Raw genomic sequence first — 19574 nt, 5'->3', positions numbered from 1 at the left:
GAAGTCACCTTTTGGTTACACTTGTTGCACACCGTCCGCTGGCACAGTTTGCACAGAATGCCGCGGGCAAACAGGGTAAAGCGGGTTCGCAAACACAGGAAGCAAACCTTGCGCTTCTCGACGTCCTCCTTGATGTGGACGTCCACGGGAAGGCCTTCGAGTTCGGCCTTGGTCATCACGGACCGTATGTGGACAATCTCCTCCAGCGTCAGCGAGAGTCGGTCGTTCAGGTTGAAGGTGTCCTTCCACTGGTGCTCGTCCAGGGAACTCTTTGTCCACGTGTCCAGCGAGGACATGTTGCTGCTGGCCACCAGCAGATCTCCGGCTACGACGGCGGCGGCTGCGGCGCATCCGTTGCTGGTCGTTGCCGTTGACGTTGTCGTCAGCTGAGTGTGCTGGGGTGTGCCCTGGGCATGGGTTTGCTGGGCTAAACCTCCTCCGTTGTGGTCCGACTGGCGGGAGGCAGGTCGCGACGGAGGCATCGAGTGGCTGCTCAGATGGTCCAGTTTGTAGTTTTGGTTGCAGCCGATGATGGTGTGGCGGCGCATCGACGCCCGGCGCGATTCGCACTGCGTGGCCAGATCGTACGCTTTTGGGATGGGTTGCAAGGAAGAAGGGAGGATTAGTTTCGTGATAGGTTCATATGGAATGTCCATAACAACAGTTGGGCACTCAAAAACTTAAATTTAGGTGTGCAATACAAATGAAAACAGTGCCAAAGATTGAAATACCGTCAACTGGGGTGAATTGGGACAGCTGTTTTAGTTTTAATTTTTAACACCATTTCGATTTTTGTATGGCTTTTGGTAAGAGTGGACCCAAAGCTATAAAATTTACAATTTTGATGCTCGAGTGAACAAAGTGGTCTTCCGATTCGCCCTAGTTGACGGTAATTTAGTTAATTAATTGAATCCTACCTTCGCGAATAAAATTATTTAAAACAAACGACTTTGATCATTTACGTATAATGCAAACAAAAAAACTCAATTCAAGCAACACTATGTAAATTGGCCATTGTGGATTTGTAAACAAGGCACTTTAGGAATGTTCAGGATAACTTTTTTTTTAATGATCCACATCGGCCCACTTACATTGTTTTGATTGAGTAGCCTCCAATGTTTTTCGACATGACCTATTTTTTAGATTTATTTTTTGGAAATAAGTCAGTTATTTCTTTTTTCCTATGGACAAATCAAACAGAAAATTTAAATTCAGTGGTTCCTTCTTCATTTTACGAGCAGTCTAATAATGTATAATTATTTAAGGTATTTTACTTTCGTTTAGGCCATACATTCAAAGCTATATTTTTTTATTTTTAAAGAGGAGAGGAGAGACATCCAAATTTTCTTTTAAAAAATTAGGGGCAAAAATTGAAAAAAATAAGAATAAAAACAAGTTGAATGTATTGACAATGTGTTTATATTTGCATTTTTAATAAAAAGGGGCACCTTTATTTTTTATTTACAATTTTAAGGTAAGGACCAAAAATCGGAAAAGTAAGTGAAATTTACGGAAAAAATAATAAAAATGTGCATTAGGGTGGTCCAAATCCCGGCTTTTTGGGGGCTACTCCCTGAAAGATGTAGGACTTTCATTAAATTTTGAACAACTTTCTCGAAGACACCATATTTTTAGGATTTTTTGCAAAAAAGTTATTTGCTTCTGAAAAGAACCCTTTTTGCGCAAATGGCTTTAAGGGGCTACCTAGAAACAATTATTATTAAAATTAAAGATTGTCCTACATCTGAGAATTGATAAAGATTGAACGACTATTGCGCCCTCCACAGGTAAAAAACTGAAACAGTTGTTTTTTTCATACATTTTGTAGATTTTTCCCATACAAACTTCAAGCGATTAGAGGGAGGGGTTCCCGTGGTCAGAATGAGCTCAAATTTGGAATTTAGCCTAGTGATGGGTCAATCTATGATTTCAGGGGGTAGCCCTGAAAAAGCCCTGATTTGGACCACCCTTATGTACATAGCATTTTGTGATAATTTTTGCTTCAAAATGTTGAGAATTATGTTTTTTTTCCTCGGTGGACAAAAACTTTAAATAAATTTTATGATTGTCTAATAATGTTTAATCCTAGCTTTCAATTAGTTTCCTAAGACCCTGTATTATTATGCACAACGATAAAGACAAACCAAAACACTATTTCTGATCTTTTATCGATGATTTAAAACATTACTCCATCCACAATTTTTGAAAGTTGAACAGTGCTCTGAGACTTAAAATAATGTTTTTATTTATTTATTTTGCTTTTAATATTTAGAAGGTTTGAAAATACAAAAAATGTAGTATTATGCTTATTTCAACTTTTTTTTAAATAAGTGATTTCTTATACATTGATTCGTTTTCGAGTTAAAGGCACATAAAAGTGATCTTTCATTTAAAAACGTTACTTAATCCACCCTGGTGGTTGGCGCCTTCCTCACATTTAAAGGGTGCTATCCAAAATCCAAAAAGTGCGTAAATAAAACTTAAGTGCTTATAACTTTTGATAGGGTTGTCAGATCTTCAATGTTTTGGGCGCGTTGGAAAGGTCTTTTGAATACCTATCCAACGATAGGTCGCATGAGACGGACAAGGTTTTCATCAAAATATCTGAGAACCGGCCTCCAGCGTTGGAAAGGTCTTTTGAATACTTATCCAACGATAGGCTGCATGAGAGATCCAGACAACGATGTCATCAAAATATCTGAGATCCGGCCTCCAAAAAGTGCGTAAATAAAACTTAAGTGCTTATAACTTTTGATAGGGTTATCAGATCTTCAATATCTTTGACGCATTGGTAAGGTCTTTTTAATACCTTTCTGAAAATGTAAAGCATGACGGGGTTTCTTACAAAAACCACCCTTTTCACAATCTTCCGAACTTTTGTTAAAATCGTTTTTTTAGCATAACTTTTGAAGTACTTAACTAAACTGCAACATTTTTAATAGCGACATATGGGACCCCAAGACGGATCGAATGACGCCAAAATGGACAAAATCGGTTCAGCCATGGTCGAGATAATCGAGTGACAATTTTTTTTATCAACATCCCACCACACACACAGACATTTTCTCAAAATTTTATTCTGAGTCGATAGGTATACATGAAGGTGGGTCTAGGAGGTCTAATTGAAAAATTCATTTTTCGAGTGATTTTAAAGCCTTTCCTCAGTAACGTGAGGAAGGCAAAAAAACTTGATAATAGAAATAGGCTGAGAAAGGGCATAGTTCCCCTAGTTATGACCATCTCACTTTGTTTGAAAAAATAGAAAATTCAAATTGCTAAATTTTTGAATATAAAATTAGAAACTCAAAAATCTATTTTTTCGAGATTTTTCCTAATTTTTTATATGAGATTTTTGATTGCAATGCAAAAGCAATAATAAAACCCGATTGAATCCCATCTGCGCTGACAAAAAATAAAATAAAAAATAACGGAGTATTAACACCCAATCCACTAGCCCTCTAACACCCACTTTTTTAATTGTTTTATTTATCCCGTCATTTTGAGCTACTTTTATTCTAAGAAAAACATTACTTTGCTTGTTAAATGTTTTTCCTGTTTATTTTTTTTTTATTTTTTTATTTATATTTATCTTGTTTTGTATATATTTGTTTCTGAATTATTTGGCTTATTCTTCCGCTTCCAACTATAACCATTTACCTTTTTAGTTTTTTTTCATGTTTTTACAGTCATTTTTTAAACTTTTGCTTGGTTTACATTACAAAAATTACTGCTTACTTATTTTTACATAAAATATAGAAAATGTTAGTGAAGAACACAGCCAAAGTTAGAGCTTTGAAAAAATACATTTTCAAAAACATTAACAAAGTAACAAAAAAACTAGTCAAACTTCAAACCCTGATTTTATTAATTTTGAGAGTCCTTCTTTGCAATGCATTTTATAGATCAAAAATTGGTTGAAAAATTGATTTTTGCCGATTTTTTTATTTAGGCCCGCCTAAAGGCGGAGTTGGGTTGTAGAGGATTGTATATATGTGTGTAAATTTAAAAAAATAGTTGAAAATTTCAAATATGAAGGCCACCTGATTCATGCAGCAAATTGATCAAACAGCTGTACATATCGAACCAAAATAATTTTGTGAAAAATCAGAGGATGCTAAAATCGAAATATTGGCGTTTTTTCAAAGGTGAACTTTAGGAAAATGAGCCCATGAGAATAATACTCTTTTGTCGACACTCAAGTGTAAACGTAATAAAACGAAAAAAATAAATAAATCAAAAAAGATTCCCAAAAGCATATATTTTTAATAAACCCACACCAGAAATCACACACATACAGGCCTAAAAAAACAAAAGGTGAACAGAAAAAGGGTGCAAATTGAATCAGTGAAAGGAAAACATGAAAACGTGCCGAATCCACACAAAAAAATCTGGTGCCGAAAAAGATAGAGTCGCTATCAGGAGCTAATATTTACTTTCGAGTGCTTTATCACAGAACCTATGGTACTCGTCGTGCGTTATGATATTTTCTGTTTGTTTTTTTTTTGTTTCGTTTCAGTTGTTGCAGATATGTTTCGTTTTCCAGAGTGAGTGAGAGCAATTTTGGAATAGATTGGAGAAAAATATGAGAGAGGTGAATTTGATGGTTTTTTTATTGTTAAAAATGTTTAGTTTGAATCGTGAACATGAAATTTTATTTACTCTTTTTTTGAATGTATCAAGAAATAGAACAATGCAATAACTCACTTGTCCGCCGTAGTACGGTGTTGATGTTGTTCTGGTTGTTTTCATTGTTGATGAGATTTGTACTGGCGCCGCCGGACCGCTTGGAACCGGGCACCAGGGTGGCATACCGGCCGCCACCGTTTGGCCTCGGATGGCTCGAGCCCGGTGCCGTGGAATCGCCGTTTGGGGCCGTTTCGATGATAAAGTCGTCATCCTAGAGGAAGGAGAGATCGAAAGATCAGTTTAAAGTGAATGATTTTTTTTTCATTGTGATTAAGCTTGTTGTTGAAGGCGAAATCGTGTAACCGGAATTTTGCTACTTGGCTTCAATCTTCGAAACCATCGCATTTCATAATACCCCTTCCTCCTTATGTAGGGCAGAACAATCCATTTCAGACGAGATACTTTCAATTTTTAGATGTTTTATTTCCCAAAAAGGGTTAGCTTTTATTTTTTTTAATTTCTTGGCTGCTATTTTCAGATTTACTGTTTTCAAAAGAAAAAAAAGTTACAAAAATGGAATCTTAGCCATTTTAAAACATTAGGCCAGGATCACCACAAGGTGAGATGGTAATTGCGGGTACACTTAGCAAGGGAGAGAGAAGGGCGTTTTCTGCAGCAGCAGCAACAACTATTGCGAGACGAATTGAAAATGACCAAGTCACGCATTTTGTAGAAGTGGAACTTTGTGAAGTGGTTTGAAGTGATTGGCGTCAAGGCTGTAAAGATCACCGGCATGAAAATCCGCAGGCCATTGATGAATCTGTATCAATGAAAAAGAGTTCTGGAGATACCTTCTAAAAACTTGATTTTTAAATATTGGACATATTTTTAATTTGAATAAATGGTACTTAACATAGAGACATTGCTCTTAGCAATTTATTTTCATTTCATTTGACAATTTACGGAAATTTTTGTATTTAGAAGAAAGATACATAATTGGATTAAAAAAATCTCTGTGATTACTTATTCAATGCATCTCACTTAATATGACACCAAATAGGAAAAAATCGAAAATTCAATTACGTACCATCACAGTCTCATTCCATGCCACTTTAATTGCCTAGGAAAAGGCTGCTTGATAACTTTGAAATCTGATAATTTCTCGGAAATTTGCAGCGCATCATTAAACCTAACATTTCTCGTAACGCCAGTTAGCTAACAACATCGGCACCTTATCGAAATCGGAAAAGTCGAGGAAAAGCCGCCGACCCAAACAAAAACTGCGAGCCTGTACTTTGTCTTAACGCTTGTGTAAAACAACACCAGCTTAATTGGATCGAATCAGCCAGACAGCATCGCTAGTCAAAGCATACTAAAAGGAAATCTCCAACCAGTCTAGCATAAATTTGTTTCGATCGCGTTCGCTGCTGCTCAATGATGGATGCCAGACCAAAACCGTCGCTCGGGTGAGATCGTGTACCGTCTGGTCCAATTTTTTGAAGCAGCTCATCAACCGAAAGTTCGAGATCTCCACGCCATCGTCCAGCTTTTTGGTTGATGGGAAAATTGAGTGCCTAATGTTTTCGTCCGGTTTCGATTTACCGGCAAGCAACTTTTGAAGGTGCTAAATTGAGTGAAGAGATGCTTGTCAACACCTTTTGAATTGAAATGTTTACCGTTTTCATAACGAGGTGAGACATTGTTAATGGTGGAGTTGATTTCTAGCGAACTTTTACCAAAAAGGTCTATATATGAGTTATCCTAGGTTTTAATAAAAAGTACTCTAGATTTAATGCATGGTTCTGAAATAACTCTGAATAAAAATTCTAAAACTACTTTTTCCAAATGAGCAATTTTCTACAATTTTACAAGTTGACAAATTTAAAATTTCGATTTTTGTGTCTGTTTTAGTGGACTAACCACGTTACATTTTTTTTGAAATAATGTATCTTTTTAAATAAAACGAAACATAAGGAAAATAATTAAATCGAAAAATCGAATAGTTACTCTACATAACTTAAAAGGTAATGAAGGTAAAAATCTAAGTTAGGACAAAATTCCACGAATAGTATCAGCAATCCAAAATTAAGTGCTATTTGAGTGACATTTATTACACTAACAATTTATTGTTTCTTTAATTTATAACAATTGTATCTTAGGAACGATATGACTAATCTTCAATGAGTTTTTTTATACCTAAAAAATATGATGTTTCATCAAAATCAAACTAAATTACGTTATATCTAAAAACGCTTTTTTAATATAAGAATTCTTTGGATGAAAAGACGATTCAACTTAACAAAAGGTTAATTTTCATGTTAATCAATTTATAATAATCTAATAGTCCAATTTTTACTGTTTTTGAAAGCTAAAAATTGAAAAATGTTTTCTTAGTTTTTTGAAAATATTTGGGTTTTTTTTAAAGTTACCTCGTCGCCCTCGTGCCGTGTTAAGGACGCCATTTTGTGCAGCTAACAATGCCTCACATTTTGACCTTCACAGATCCCCGAAATTCGATTTCAATCCTGAGATATTCAACGAAATCAGAAAAAACTCCGTGCATTTTTGTCACTTTACATATGATAGTAGTTTCATTCTTGTCGTGCTATCTTGTCACTCCCTGAAAATAAATGTAAGTGCGACAACTGGCCAAAGGGATTTTAGGTCAGATCGCGTTTGACGCACGTACAAGTTAGTCTACCGTAAACATTTGTAATTATAACTCGGGACTCCAGCAACCAACTTCATCCAAACTTTGGGACAATGCACAGAATGGTCAGCCAAACAAAACGTGTTTGTTATTGTTTACATTGCGTGCTTTCATTTTTGTTTATTCTAGGTCGAACATTAAAACGCGTTTTTCTCGGAACGTCGAAATGGCGGGTGCGACAAGATAACACGACGACGTCGACCTATGAATGGCTTTTACTTGAAAACAGTGTATTTTATCATATTTTTGACATTTAGATTGTCCAATTTAACATTAAAAATTAAATCCAAACTGCTTTTAACCTTTTCCAGATTTTTTAAAATCACCTTTTGTTCAATAAAAAGTTGGTCAAAGATGTTGCTGAGTAGTTCTCTCAGATTTCGGTCATTCGATTTATTTTTTGTATTTTTTAATCCGACTGAAACTTTTTTAGTGCATTCGGTATGCCCAAAGAAGCCATTTTGCATCATTAGTTTGTCCATATAATTTTCCATACAAATTTGGCAGCTGGCCATACAAAAATGATTGATGAAAATTCAAAAATCTGTATCTTTTGAAGGAATTTTTTGATCGATTTGGTGTCTTCGGCAAAGTTGGATATAGGCTACACTGGAAAAAAATGATTCTCGGTAAAAATTTTTTTGGTGATTTTTTATTTAACTTTTTGTCACTAAAACTTGATTTGCAAAAAACGCTTTTTTTATAAATGTTTTAGAGAACATCAAATGCCAACTTTTCAGAAATTTTCCGAAAAAAATATTTTCAAAATTTTTAAACCATGACTAACATTTCAAAAGGGCCAAACATTCAATATTGCGCCCTTTTAAAATGTTAGTCTTGGTTTAAAAATTTTGAAAATATTTTTTTTCGAAAAGATCGGAAAATTTCATGAATGTTTCATATTTTAACATTGAAAATCGGACCATTAGTTGCTGAGATATCGACATTAGAAAATGGTGTGTTGTTTGGGTGAGACTTAGTATCAACAAACAAAAATGCAAAATATAGAGAATTTTCTCAGTTTTTCAAAAATAATTTAAAAGTAAGCAAACATGTCCACTAGTTTAAAAATGAAAAACTGCGACTGAGTCACCATTTTTCGGTGCACTTTATCAAAATTTCACTGAAGTACTTTTGATTGCAAATTTAATTTTACATAAAAATGAAGTTGTGCGACCAATATTTCTGAAAATCAGTATTGATTTAAAAATTTATAACTCGCTCAAAGATCAAAAAGTTGACATTTGATTTCTAAAACAATCAAAGATTTTTGCAAATCAAGTTTTAGTGATAAAAAGTTTAATAAAAAAATCGTATCATCAGTGTAGTCCATATCTATACCTACAACTTTAAATCGATCAAAAAATTCCTTAAAAAGATACAGATTTTTGAATTTTCATACATCATTTTTGTATGGCCAGCTGCCAAATTTGTATGGAAAATTATATGGACGAACTAATGATGCAAAATGGCTTCTTTGGGCATACCGAAGGCTACAAAAAAGTTTCAGTCGGATTAAAAAATACAAAAATTCAAAAAGACCGATTTCGTAGAGAATTGCTCTGCTCTTTTTGGAAAATTTCTAAAAAATGTGGCATTTTATGTCCCCTAAAAATGTAAAAATAACAGTACCGTCAACTGGGGCAAAACGGGACACATGGGGCGAATTGGTACAGCTGTTTTAGCCTTGTTACAGCACCATATTTGGATATTTTTGTTTTGTTTTGGATAGAACAGACACAGAACAACAAATTAAGTGAATCGTTTTGCAAATTTAAAGCTTTTAAGTGTTCTAAAAATGGCTGTCCCTATTCAGACTGTAGTCCCGATTCACCCCAGTTGACGTAAAAATATTGGCAAAAAGAAAGTTAAAAAAGCACGAAACAATTTATTATTTAAAAGGGGCTAAATAAACCTCTTTGAAACTACTTACATATCGAAGCTGTCGTGCTTTCTTGTCGCACGTCGCGTTTTGAATTTTCGAGAATAATGCGTTTTAATGTTTGACGTTTGATTGAAAAAATTGCACGCAATGTAAACAATAACAAACTCGTTTTGTTTGGTGGACCATTCTGTGCATTGTCCCGAAGTTTGGTTGAATTTGGTTGCCGGAGTCCCGAGTTATAATAAAAAATGTTAACAGTAGTCGGGCATGTACGTGTGTCAAACACGTTCTGCCCTCAAATCCCTTTGGCCAGTTGTCACACTTACAGCAATTTTCAGGGTTTGTCAAGACAGCTCGACAAGATTGGAACTTATTTCATCTTTTATATAAAGAGTGACAAGAATGCACGGAGTCCAAAAAAGGATCTGTGTCTCGTTTTCGAAAAACATTTTTGGAGCACTTTTCATCTGGAAAGGAAGGAACATAAGCCTTTCAATAACATATAAGCTTTATTCGTCTTAAAAACGTAATTTTAAATTAATTTTTTAACATTATTTTCTTCATTTTTATTCAAACACAGGATCATCACAGGATTTTTGAAAATCGAAACATACAGATCGGGAAAAGAGGTAAAACATCTGTGAAATTCTTTTTTCACGATAGATGCTTCGCAATTTTTTTGGCAAAAGCCCATGTCTGGAGTTTTTTTGAAAAGGTCCTATAAACCAAATTTTCAATTTTTGCTTTTTGGATGTTTTAAGAACCGCCTTGAGGGTATTCAAAAACACCCAAAAAGCAAAAAAATAAAAATTTGGTTTATAGGACCTTTTCAAAAAAAAAAAAAAAACTCCAGATGTGTACCTTTTTGAAGATGCTCCTTGAAAATGTGACAAAAGCCTCCTCCATCTATTGGTGGATTAGGTTACATTTTCATTTTTAATTGTTGAGGCACTATTTATTAGATTTCCTTATTTCCTTACAAATTTTACAAAAGGATTGTTATTTCATTGAAAGCAAAAAATTATAATTATTATCTAGTCATTTCACATCACTCACCTCAAACAGCGAAAAGTCCACCGGTATCAGTCTTAGGGTGTTTCGGGGCGAGTTGGCGTACATGGCGGCCGCTCCAAACGACTTGGCCGCCGTCGCTCCCGTGTGTTGTCGGCCGCTGCCAGAGCTCTGCGCCGTTGGAGCTGAACTGGCCACGACCGCCGAAGTGGCCGCCGCCGCCGCCGTCTGTTGGTTGTTGTTGGTTGTGCTATGACTATTGCTACTGCTACTATTTGCTAGTTCATCACATGATTTCTTTACGCTATCTATTTGTTGTGTGGTTGGTAAAACTGAAACGAGAGGGAAAATTGAGAGGAAAAGTTAGTTAAGGTTGGGGTAGATTTCGTTTGGCTAATTAATCTTTGATTCAAGCTTAAGCCATGGTTGTTACGATTTGTTGTAATATATATTTTTATTTCAAGCATATTTGTAGATAGAGAGTAAATTTCTTGCAAAGCAACAGTTGAAGGCCAACGATCAACACGCCAATGCTAATCGTCACAAAATGTTTACGGAAAGAGAAGAAACTCTTTCGCTGGGTGGGTCTTTGGTGGTGGATGTGAGAAAATTTCGGACGATTTGACACACGCTGCACACGAACCTCGTGTGGCGGACGTGCCGATTTTGGGCTGACCGCCATCGATGAAGCATTGCTGTGACAATGCATTGTTTCGCAAGTGGACCAATTCCACAGCAAAATAGCCACGTTCGGAATGACAAATTGGAGTCTATTTCTGTCATGTCGGTTAGATTTGAGAAACTTGGAGCTGCTGTGGATTAACTTCTGTTAAGGTAGGCGACACACGTCGAGTTAAACTTTTGCTCAATTATGCAATTTGAATAGGTACTTTGTAGTTGGGAAGTGTATGAATTCCAGGCTTGAATTAGAATGGGTGCTTTGTTGGTCATTGTCGTGGGTTTGTTGGGCTGAAAGAACCTGCGGTAAGTGTCTTTTGAGGATATTGTTTGAAACCAAGTTTGCAAGAATAATGCTTTTATTGTACTAGATCACAGCTAGACGGAAGTAAACTCTATGGTTGAATAAATGAAGTTCAGCGAACTTTACAAGCGACATTGAAAGAATCGTCAACGGGTGCGAATCGGAACTACAGTCTGAAAAAGAAAAGTAGTTTTTTTTAGCACTTTAGTATCATATTGAGATATTGATGAACTAAATTTTGGGCATAAATCATATTTATTAAAAATTTGATCAACAGCTTCAAAGATGGGTCATTCTCCGCCAACTCACACAGCAGTTGCCCCGACCCCTCTTCGATTTGCGTGAAACTTTGCTGTAAGAGGTTATTTTGGTTCCTGATCACGAATCCGAGGTCCACTTTTCGATATTTCGTGACGGTGGGGCGGAACGACCCCTTTCATTTTTCTGGTTTTTTACTTAGATACGTTTTTTAGTGATTTGTAGCTCACAACCGTGAAGAGATAGAAATTTGGTGTCAAAGGGACTTTTGTGTAAAATTAGACGCCCGATTTGATGGCGTACTCAAAATTCCGAAAAAACGTATTTTTCATCAAAAAAAGTTAAAAAATAATTTAAAAGCAATGCCTGTTCCCGTTACTCAATTGTCAAAAATCGTGAGACATGTCATTTTATGGGAAATTTAATGTACTTTTCGAATCTGAAATAACCCAGAAAGGTCATTATTTCATTTAGAACATTTATTTTAAAATTACCTGTTTTTGTAACTTTGCAGGGTTACATTTCGACGTCGTCGTGCTATCTTGTCGCACCCGCAATTTTGACGTTCCGAGAAAAACGCGTTTTAATGTTTGACCTTGAATAAACAAAAACGAGAGCACGCAATGTAAACAATAACAAACACGTTTTGTTTGGCTGACCATTCTGTGCATTGTCCCGAAGTTTGGTTGAAGTTGATTGCTGGAGTCCCGAGTTATAATTACAAATGTTTGTTTGGCCTTTTGTCGCACTTACATCAATTTTCAGGGAGTGACAAGATAGCACGACAAGATTGAAACTACTTTTATATGAAAAGTGACAAAAATTTTCGGAGCTTTTTTGGTACTCATTGAATATCTTAGGATTGAAATCGAATTTTGGGGATCTGTGAAGGTAAAAAGATGTGGCATTGTGAGATGCACAAAATGGCGTTCTTAACTCAATTTGGCCTAAAATGCACGTACGACAAGTTAGCACGACGGCGACGATTTTAGAGTGTAACAATGTTCTACAAAATTGATATTTTGATATTTAGACATAAGGGGTTTACAAGTATTCTTCACGAGTTATCATAATTTTACAAATTTTTACCAGTTTTTCGTATTTTTAACCCTTAAAACTCAATCTTGTGCTTTTGAAAGTATATTTTCTCGGAAAGCTCAGCTAATTTTGCATAAGAATGACCCCTTGGACGATTGTTGTGACTCGTGCATTGCGTTTAAAAAAAAATAATTTTGTGATGAGTTAGTGTATTCGGTTTGTTTTTTTATTTTCGAAAAATCCCCACCTACAAGCAACATTTTTGTTTTTGTCTGTTCTACAACTTTCTAAAACATTGTTACACTCTAAAATGTAACCCTGCAAAGTTAGAAAAACAAGCAATTTTAAAATGAAAATTTTTGTTCTAAATGAAAAAATGACCCTTCTGAGTTATTTCAGATTCGATAAGTACATTAAATTAAAAGTACCATAAAATGACATATCCCACGATTTTTGACAGTTGAGTAACGGGAAATGGCAGCGATTTTAAAATTATTTTTTAACTTTTTTGGATGAAAAATACTTTTTTCGGAATTTTGAGTACGCCATCAAATCGGGCGTCTAATTTTACACAAAAGCCCATTTGACTTCAAATTTCTATCTCTTCACGGTTGCGAGCTACAAATCACTAAAAACGTGTCTTAGTAAAAACCAGAAAAATGAAAGGATGGACCTCAGATTCGTGATCAAGGACCAAAATTGCCCCTTAGACCAAAGTTTCACGAAAATTGAAGAGGGGTCGGGGCAATTTTTACCGATTTCGTGTGAGTTGGTGGAGAATTACCCAGATATCATCGCGTGAAAATTGAGGCCTATTTTTGTTGTTGTAATTTCAACTCTTTGCAAGGCCATATCTCAGCAATCAAGGGTGGCATCAATATTGTCCATTAGACCATTTTAGAAACTTATCTCACCTTTTAAAATATATTTTCTTTTCAAGGATGGACACCAATAAAAACAATAGAAAAGACAGTTTTTCTTAAAATGTTAACCATAACCTTAGTTTAACTCGAAAACAATGCACTTCATCAAAAAATCACAAAAGTTCTTTTTGATTCCAAATTCAACTTTACATCCACACATGACTTTTTTTCAATTTGTTTTTATTAGTAAATAATCTTTTCACAATTTCGTATTTCTTCACAAATCTAGTCTACAATCCGCTTCAATCACCGCCTCCTAACGAAACAAATTAAAAATTTCATATTTGTTATAACCTAACAGAGTTCTGGAAATCCTTCAGATATGATTTGTATTATAGCTATTTTTGATGTGATTTCTAAAATTCTAACAATGGGTTTGCCAAGAGACTATATTTCCAAAAAAAAATATGCCCATTGCAAATCTTATTTTAAGTTGTTATCCCCCCACATTAAAATTTTCGTTGAAATGAGAGTGCAAAAAATACAAAATATTTCTTTAAATAAAAAAAATTATTGAAAAATTGTTCAAATCGATTTAAAATATTCAGAATACATTGCATATCGCTTATTTATGTAGTTAAAAATCTTTTAAAACAAACTTTTTTGAATTAGAACACTTGAAATTTAAGGAAAAAAATTATTATATTTTCATAGCTTTATTGATATTTGGCTTTTTTATAGAAGCACAACTGTAGTTATGTCTAATTTAATTTATGTTTTTTTTTTCAAACTCCGAAAATCAGGTATGAAATTTGATTTTTTTTTCGAGCAGAAACACACAGCAACAAAAGTAGAAATTTAGCTGCGTGTAAAAGGCCTGGGTGTAAAATAAATTATGCATTATGTTATGAAATTTATGTAATATTACACCCTGAAATATGTAGCCGATCAGTATGTTGACCAAAATGACAGGCTCATACAGTCGTTTATCCTTTACAATCTTCAACGGTCTGATGGCCGAGTGGGCTAAGGCGCCCTTACTGTTTGTTGGTGCTGGATTTGAATACCGCTGATTGCAACTTTTTTTGTTAACAAAAATTGTGCCATTGATTTTTTTTTGCTGTGTAGTTTTTCTGGATGATCTCTTTTGATTCTGAATGGGGATCCATCGCCAAATCAGCAGATAAGTTTTCCTGATTTGATTTAGCTGATATTTGCCAACCATTTCTCTAAACATATTGTTGACAGGCAGCAGAAAAACTAGCATTTTATTTTCGCTGTTTTCGCCATAGTTCTATGCTACTCTGGCAGAAATTCTACGATAAGGGGTAGCTGCAGAAATGACAGTTTTCATTATAATCTTAGAGTTAATTGACGAAACTTATTGAGGTATTCTAAACAAAGTGGAACTAAAAGCAAAATTTGTGTATTGAAGTGGTAGAGCGTCTTGGGATTGATCACTCAATTGATCACATAGTGCTGGTCTATAAAAAAGTCAGCAATTTTCCCCGTAGTGTGAAGGTGGAATTTGTTTGCAAACTTGTCAAAACATACAAAAATATGTTTTGAAAACTTTTCCAAAAAAGTTTTACTCGTTGAGAAATATCAATAAAATTTGTAAAATCATCTGTGCTAGGGCGGTTTGGCGCCACTCAAAAAAAAAAAAAAAAATAGCATGCAATATGTACAGTAGTTGTTCGGTAACTGGGCTGAGAACGTAGCCCAGTCACCGAATGTTGCTCGTTAACTGGGCTGAACAGAAAATAACGAGGGGACCCAGATGAAATATAAAAATAAAAGTTTCTCAAATTTATTTACAATGCTTTCTTTTTATATTTCTTTAATTGTAACTTGAAATTAATTTATTCAATATGATTTTGGCATCCATCGGTCATTTTGGTTTGTTTTGGTTTTTTGACGTTTGTCTGCTTTTTAACTGGGCTACGGCTCAGTTATCGAGCGCCCAGCTAAAAAGCAGCCCAGTTAAACAACGCCCACTTACACTACTGTAGTAGGGTCGATCCGAACTAATTCGCAGAATTGTTTTGGATCGGTGTAATCCGAGGGCATTATCCGCCCGGCGTTATTTTAAACCTCTCAACTAAATTAGGGCCAGTAAGATCCAGTAAATGTCTTCACCACCTCTTTAAACCTACAAAGCGTGGTGAGAAAATGCCAAAACGGTGTCAAATTGGCACAAGCGCCACCATCAGCGCCAGTGACCTAGAACCTGACCTTATCCCCAAAATATGAACGCCACCAGAATTGAAAGCGGAACGGGCAAACAAACGGCGCGCTGCTCGTCAAATATAGGGTGTTGTTCCGGTGCCGTTTGTAGTTCATGGGTAACCCGCCACCTCTTTCCACACCGAACCCGGTTTCAAGCCAAGTCATTTTGGGCCTGAAATGTCGACTAGCTACGACCGATGACTAACGGGCTATTGTTTCGGCGTGCCGTGACCTCCGGCAGGTCGGCCCAAGTCGACGTTCTCAACGTGCGAGTTGCGTTGCGAACTTGCCACCAAGCCTTCATTCGGTACCGCGAAGAACAATAAACCACACTCACAACCTGTTCGGAAACTAGACTGTAGCACACAAACCGGGCAAGTTTATGGCTGCTGGATCGAGGTAGGCTTGTTTTTTGATACTTTTATGTGGGACTCATTCAGCTCGCTTCGCAGTTGGGTAATTGAAACCTTTTTTTTTATTTACTTATGACGGTTAATTGTTTTGTAAGTGTTAAAGTAACCACAAGAGTCGTAAAGTGGGGTGTAATTAAATCTTGGTGGCGCCCCCTATCTTTGGTTGTGTGGTTACTGGATTTGCACACGCGTTGTCTAGTTGCTTTTTGTGGATTCTTTATGATTTCTTTATGGCGATAGATGATCAAGTAAAGAAGTTTCAGATTTCTTAAAAGTGAGCCAAATAGTTAAGCGTGTTTCAGCGTGTTCGATTTCTTAAATTGACGCTAATTGAACGCATTCCATAACACTAAGATTTTGTTGAAGCAACCCGTCAGTTTCATAAAATCAACAAATTGTGCTCCAATTCCGTTCCTCAAGGCTGCCTCTTGATCAAGATTCGTTTAAGTTCACAGCCCAATCCGGCCGTTCAACAGCTCTTGAAAGCTTCAGACAACAGAGAGAGAATGTCCCGTCACCAGACACACCACGGGACAGCGTGCGAATAAATAAGCAAACAACCTTTCGATCCAGCTTCCAACTACACTACACGGAGTCTGCTGGGTGGCAAATGTGCTAGTGGTGCAATGTTGGCCGGATAAATATTTGATTTCGCAACGGTTCTTTTTGGGTGCTGAACAAGCATACATTTCGCCTTAATGTGGAGAAATTCTGCCTGAAACTTTGGCATGATAAGACCCCAGAAGAGCCTTCCAAAATCAATACCGGCTGCTTCCACAAACCCAAGCCGTAGTCCTGTCATTGAATTTTATTACCAACGAGACCGGTGTGGAGCTCCGTTATCTCTTAGTCCACATCAAATATGAATATCCTCGACTTCTTGGTCGATTGGACTAGGAGCTGCAGCAGCTTCGTGTTCCGGCTTAGCATGCCAAAGTAAACTTTATCCTTGGAAGACCAACGCGACCGGCGATTCTTTGCCACGGTGTGCTAATGGTTTTTCCCCTTCCTCCACCATTAACCCAAAATAGTTTATTTTCACTTGACAGATCTAGGTCAACTCGAGACTGGAACATCCTGCTCCGGGTTCTCGAGGTCCTTGGAGGTGTAATACACTGTACTGAATGCCAACATAATGCCACGAAGGAGAAGGTCCAGTTTATAGTCTTATCTTGAATAAGATATGAACCAACCCTACGATCTGCAAGATAAAATAGCTTCAAGGAAAAACGTTCTAGCGCAACTCCCCAAATGAGTTTTTCCCCCGCAAACAACTTGATGAATGGCAGCACATTCGTCACACTAATTGGTTGCTCTTTACGAAGATCATAATTTCGCAAGTTTGCTTATCTCGTGAACTACTCAACCAGAGTCGTAACGGCGTTGACAACGATCAATCATAAAACTTTGCAAACTCACTCCGGACTTCACGGGGCATTTAGCGTTTCGTCACATACTTATTCGCACAACATATTAGCCCCCCTGGCTAGATAGATTACTGAATAGAGACGTGGCGTTACATCGTGCTGCCATCTGGTTTTTTTAAGTGCAAGAGTGGAAAAGTGCTGAGTCATCGTCTAAAAATAGACCGCGTCCTATCTCGCCCAGCAAAATGAAGTCGGTAAAGTAGTCGGTTTCGATGTGAAAAAGTGGAAAATGCGGTCTAAAAATAGCGACGCCATCTCCCTATTGCTTTTCCTTGGACGTCACTAGTGAAGGGGAGTTCTGGTGACTTGGGTAGGTTATATGGTAATAAAGAAACATGAAATATAAAGCGGAAATTCCAAAGCAAAATCATCACAAGAGGTTAAGACTACAATGCTTAAATGTAAAAAGAAGTCATTTTGAAAATTTAAATTCAATTTCGACAGAAAAAACTAACTTAATCCACCTATGTGGTTGGAGCCTTCCTCACTCATTACCAACAATGGCTGATTTGATGGGGTTGTACACAAATTTCATCTATTTTTTAGATTAAGAAAGTACATAAATATCACTTAAATGGCCATATCTCGAGACAGGGTTGCCAGATCTTCAATGTTTTGGACTCGTTGGAAAGGTCTTTTGACAACCTATCCAACGATGGTCCGGACATAGTTTACATACATTTAAGATCCGGCTTCCAAAAAGTGCATAAATATCACTTAAGTGGACATATCTCGAGACAGGGTTGCCAGATCTTCAATGTTTTGGACTCGTTGGAAAGGTATTTTGATAACCTATCCAACGATGGGTCGGATGGTGGATCCGGACATAGTTTACATACATTTAAGTGAGATCCGGCTTCCAAAAAGTGCATAAATATCACTTAAGTGGACATATCTCGAGACAGGGTTGCCAGATCTTCAATGTTTTGGACTCGTTGGAAAGGTCTTTTGATAACCTATCCAACGATGGGTCGGATGGTGGATCCGGACATAGTTTACATACATTTAAGTGAGATCCGGCTTCCAAAAAGTGCATAAATATCACTTAAGTGGACATATCTCGAGACAGGGTTGCCAGATCTTCAATGTTTTGGACTCGTTGGAAAGGTCTTTTGATAACCTATCAAACGATGGGTCGGATGGTGGATCCGGACATAGTTTACATACATTTAAGTGAGATCCGGCTTCCAAAAAGTACATAAATATCACTTAAGTGGACATATCTCGAGACAGGGTTTCCAGATCTTCAATGTTTTGGACTCGTTAGAAAGGTCTTTTGATAACCTAACCAACGATGGGTCGGATGGTGGATCCGGACATAGTTTACATACATTTAAGTGAGATCCAGATATATGTGAAAACACATTTTTATACATAACTTTTGAACTACTTATCGAAACTTCAATCTTTATAAAACTCGATCTATGGGACCCTTAACCAAGTCGAATGCAACAGGTTCGGGTCAAATCGGTTCAGCCAGTGCCGAGAAACATGAGCTAGTTTGTTGGTCACATACATACATACACACACACATACACACACACATACACACAGACATTTGTTCAGTTTTCGATTCTGAGTCGATATGTATACATGAAGGTGGGTCTACGACGTTTTTATACAAAGTTCATTTTTAGAGCAGGATTATAGCCTTACCTCAGTGAGGAAGGCAAAAAACCAAGCGTTACATTTCAAACCAAGTTTTCAAATTTTTTTCAGTTATGCACTTCGACGAATTCATGTTTATTATCTTATTCCTAAAGTTTTATGGTTTTTTTTTTTTCTGATGTGTGATCCCAATATTGAATTTTGTAAAAGTCCAAAAATGCCTTATTAAATTCTAATTCCAAATTAAATGTTGCGCAACGTATTTAAAACATTTTACAATAAATTTTGCTAGTTTAATCAATGAGAAACAATAATTAATCTGCAAAAATAATTGTGTCCCTTATTTTTTCTTAAATTTTTGAAAAAAAAAAAAACATTGCGGCCTTATCAAAAAAAGTTAAATTTTCAATTTTCAGGTGCCAAATAAAATTTTCAATCGAAAAGAACGCAAAAATAGTTTTAACTAGGCGTGCCATTTTCATGTTATATAATTTTTAAAGTTAAGTTTTTTTCTAAAAATGTTC

General features: G+C 36.2%; 1 protein-coding gene across 10 annotated transcripts in view; it reads right to left on the bottom strand.

Moving 5' to 3' along the window:
* Positions 1-19574, bottom strand: part of LOC6043724 (protein spire) — a 340317-nt gene that overhangs the window by 11746 nt on the left and 308997 nt on the right. For 8 of the 10 annotated variants that reach the window (XM_038255292.1, XM_038255293.1, XM_038255297.1 and 5 more), the window contains 4 exons: positions 10278-10564; positions 4705-4897; positions 4434-4487; positions 9-589 (listed from right to left, as the gene is read on the bottom strand). In XM_038255292.1, the coding sequence (XP_038111220.1) occupies positions 9-589; positions 4434-4487; positions 4705-4897; positions 10278-10564 (1115 nt within the window). The remainder of the gene's footprint in view (positions 1-8; positions 590-4433; positions 4488-4704; positions 4898-10277; positions 10565-19574) is intronic. The other 2 variants (XM_038255296.1, XM_038255298.1) reach the window with 1 other exon arrangement.

Source organism: Culex quinquefasciatus, chromosome 2 (genome assembly GCF_015732765.1).
Source record: "Culex quinquefasciatus strain JHB chromosome 2, VPISU_Cqui_1.0_pri_paternal, whole genome shotgun sequence".
NCBI lineage: Eukaryota > Metazoa > Arthropoda > Insecta > Diptera > Culicidae > Culex > Culex quinquefasciatus.
This window is presented reverse-complemented; position numbering and strand designations above follow the sequence as displayed.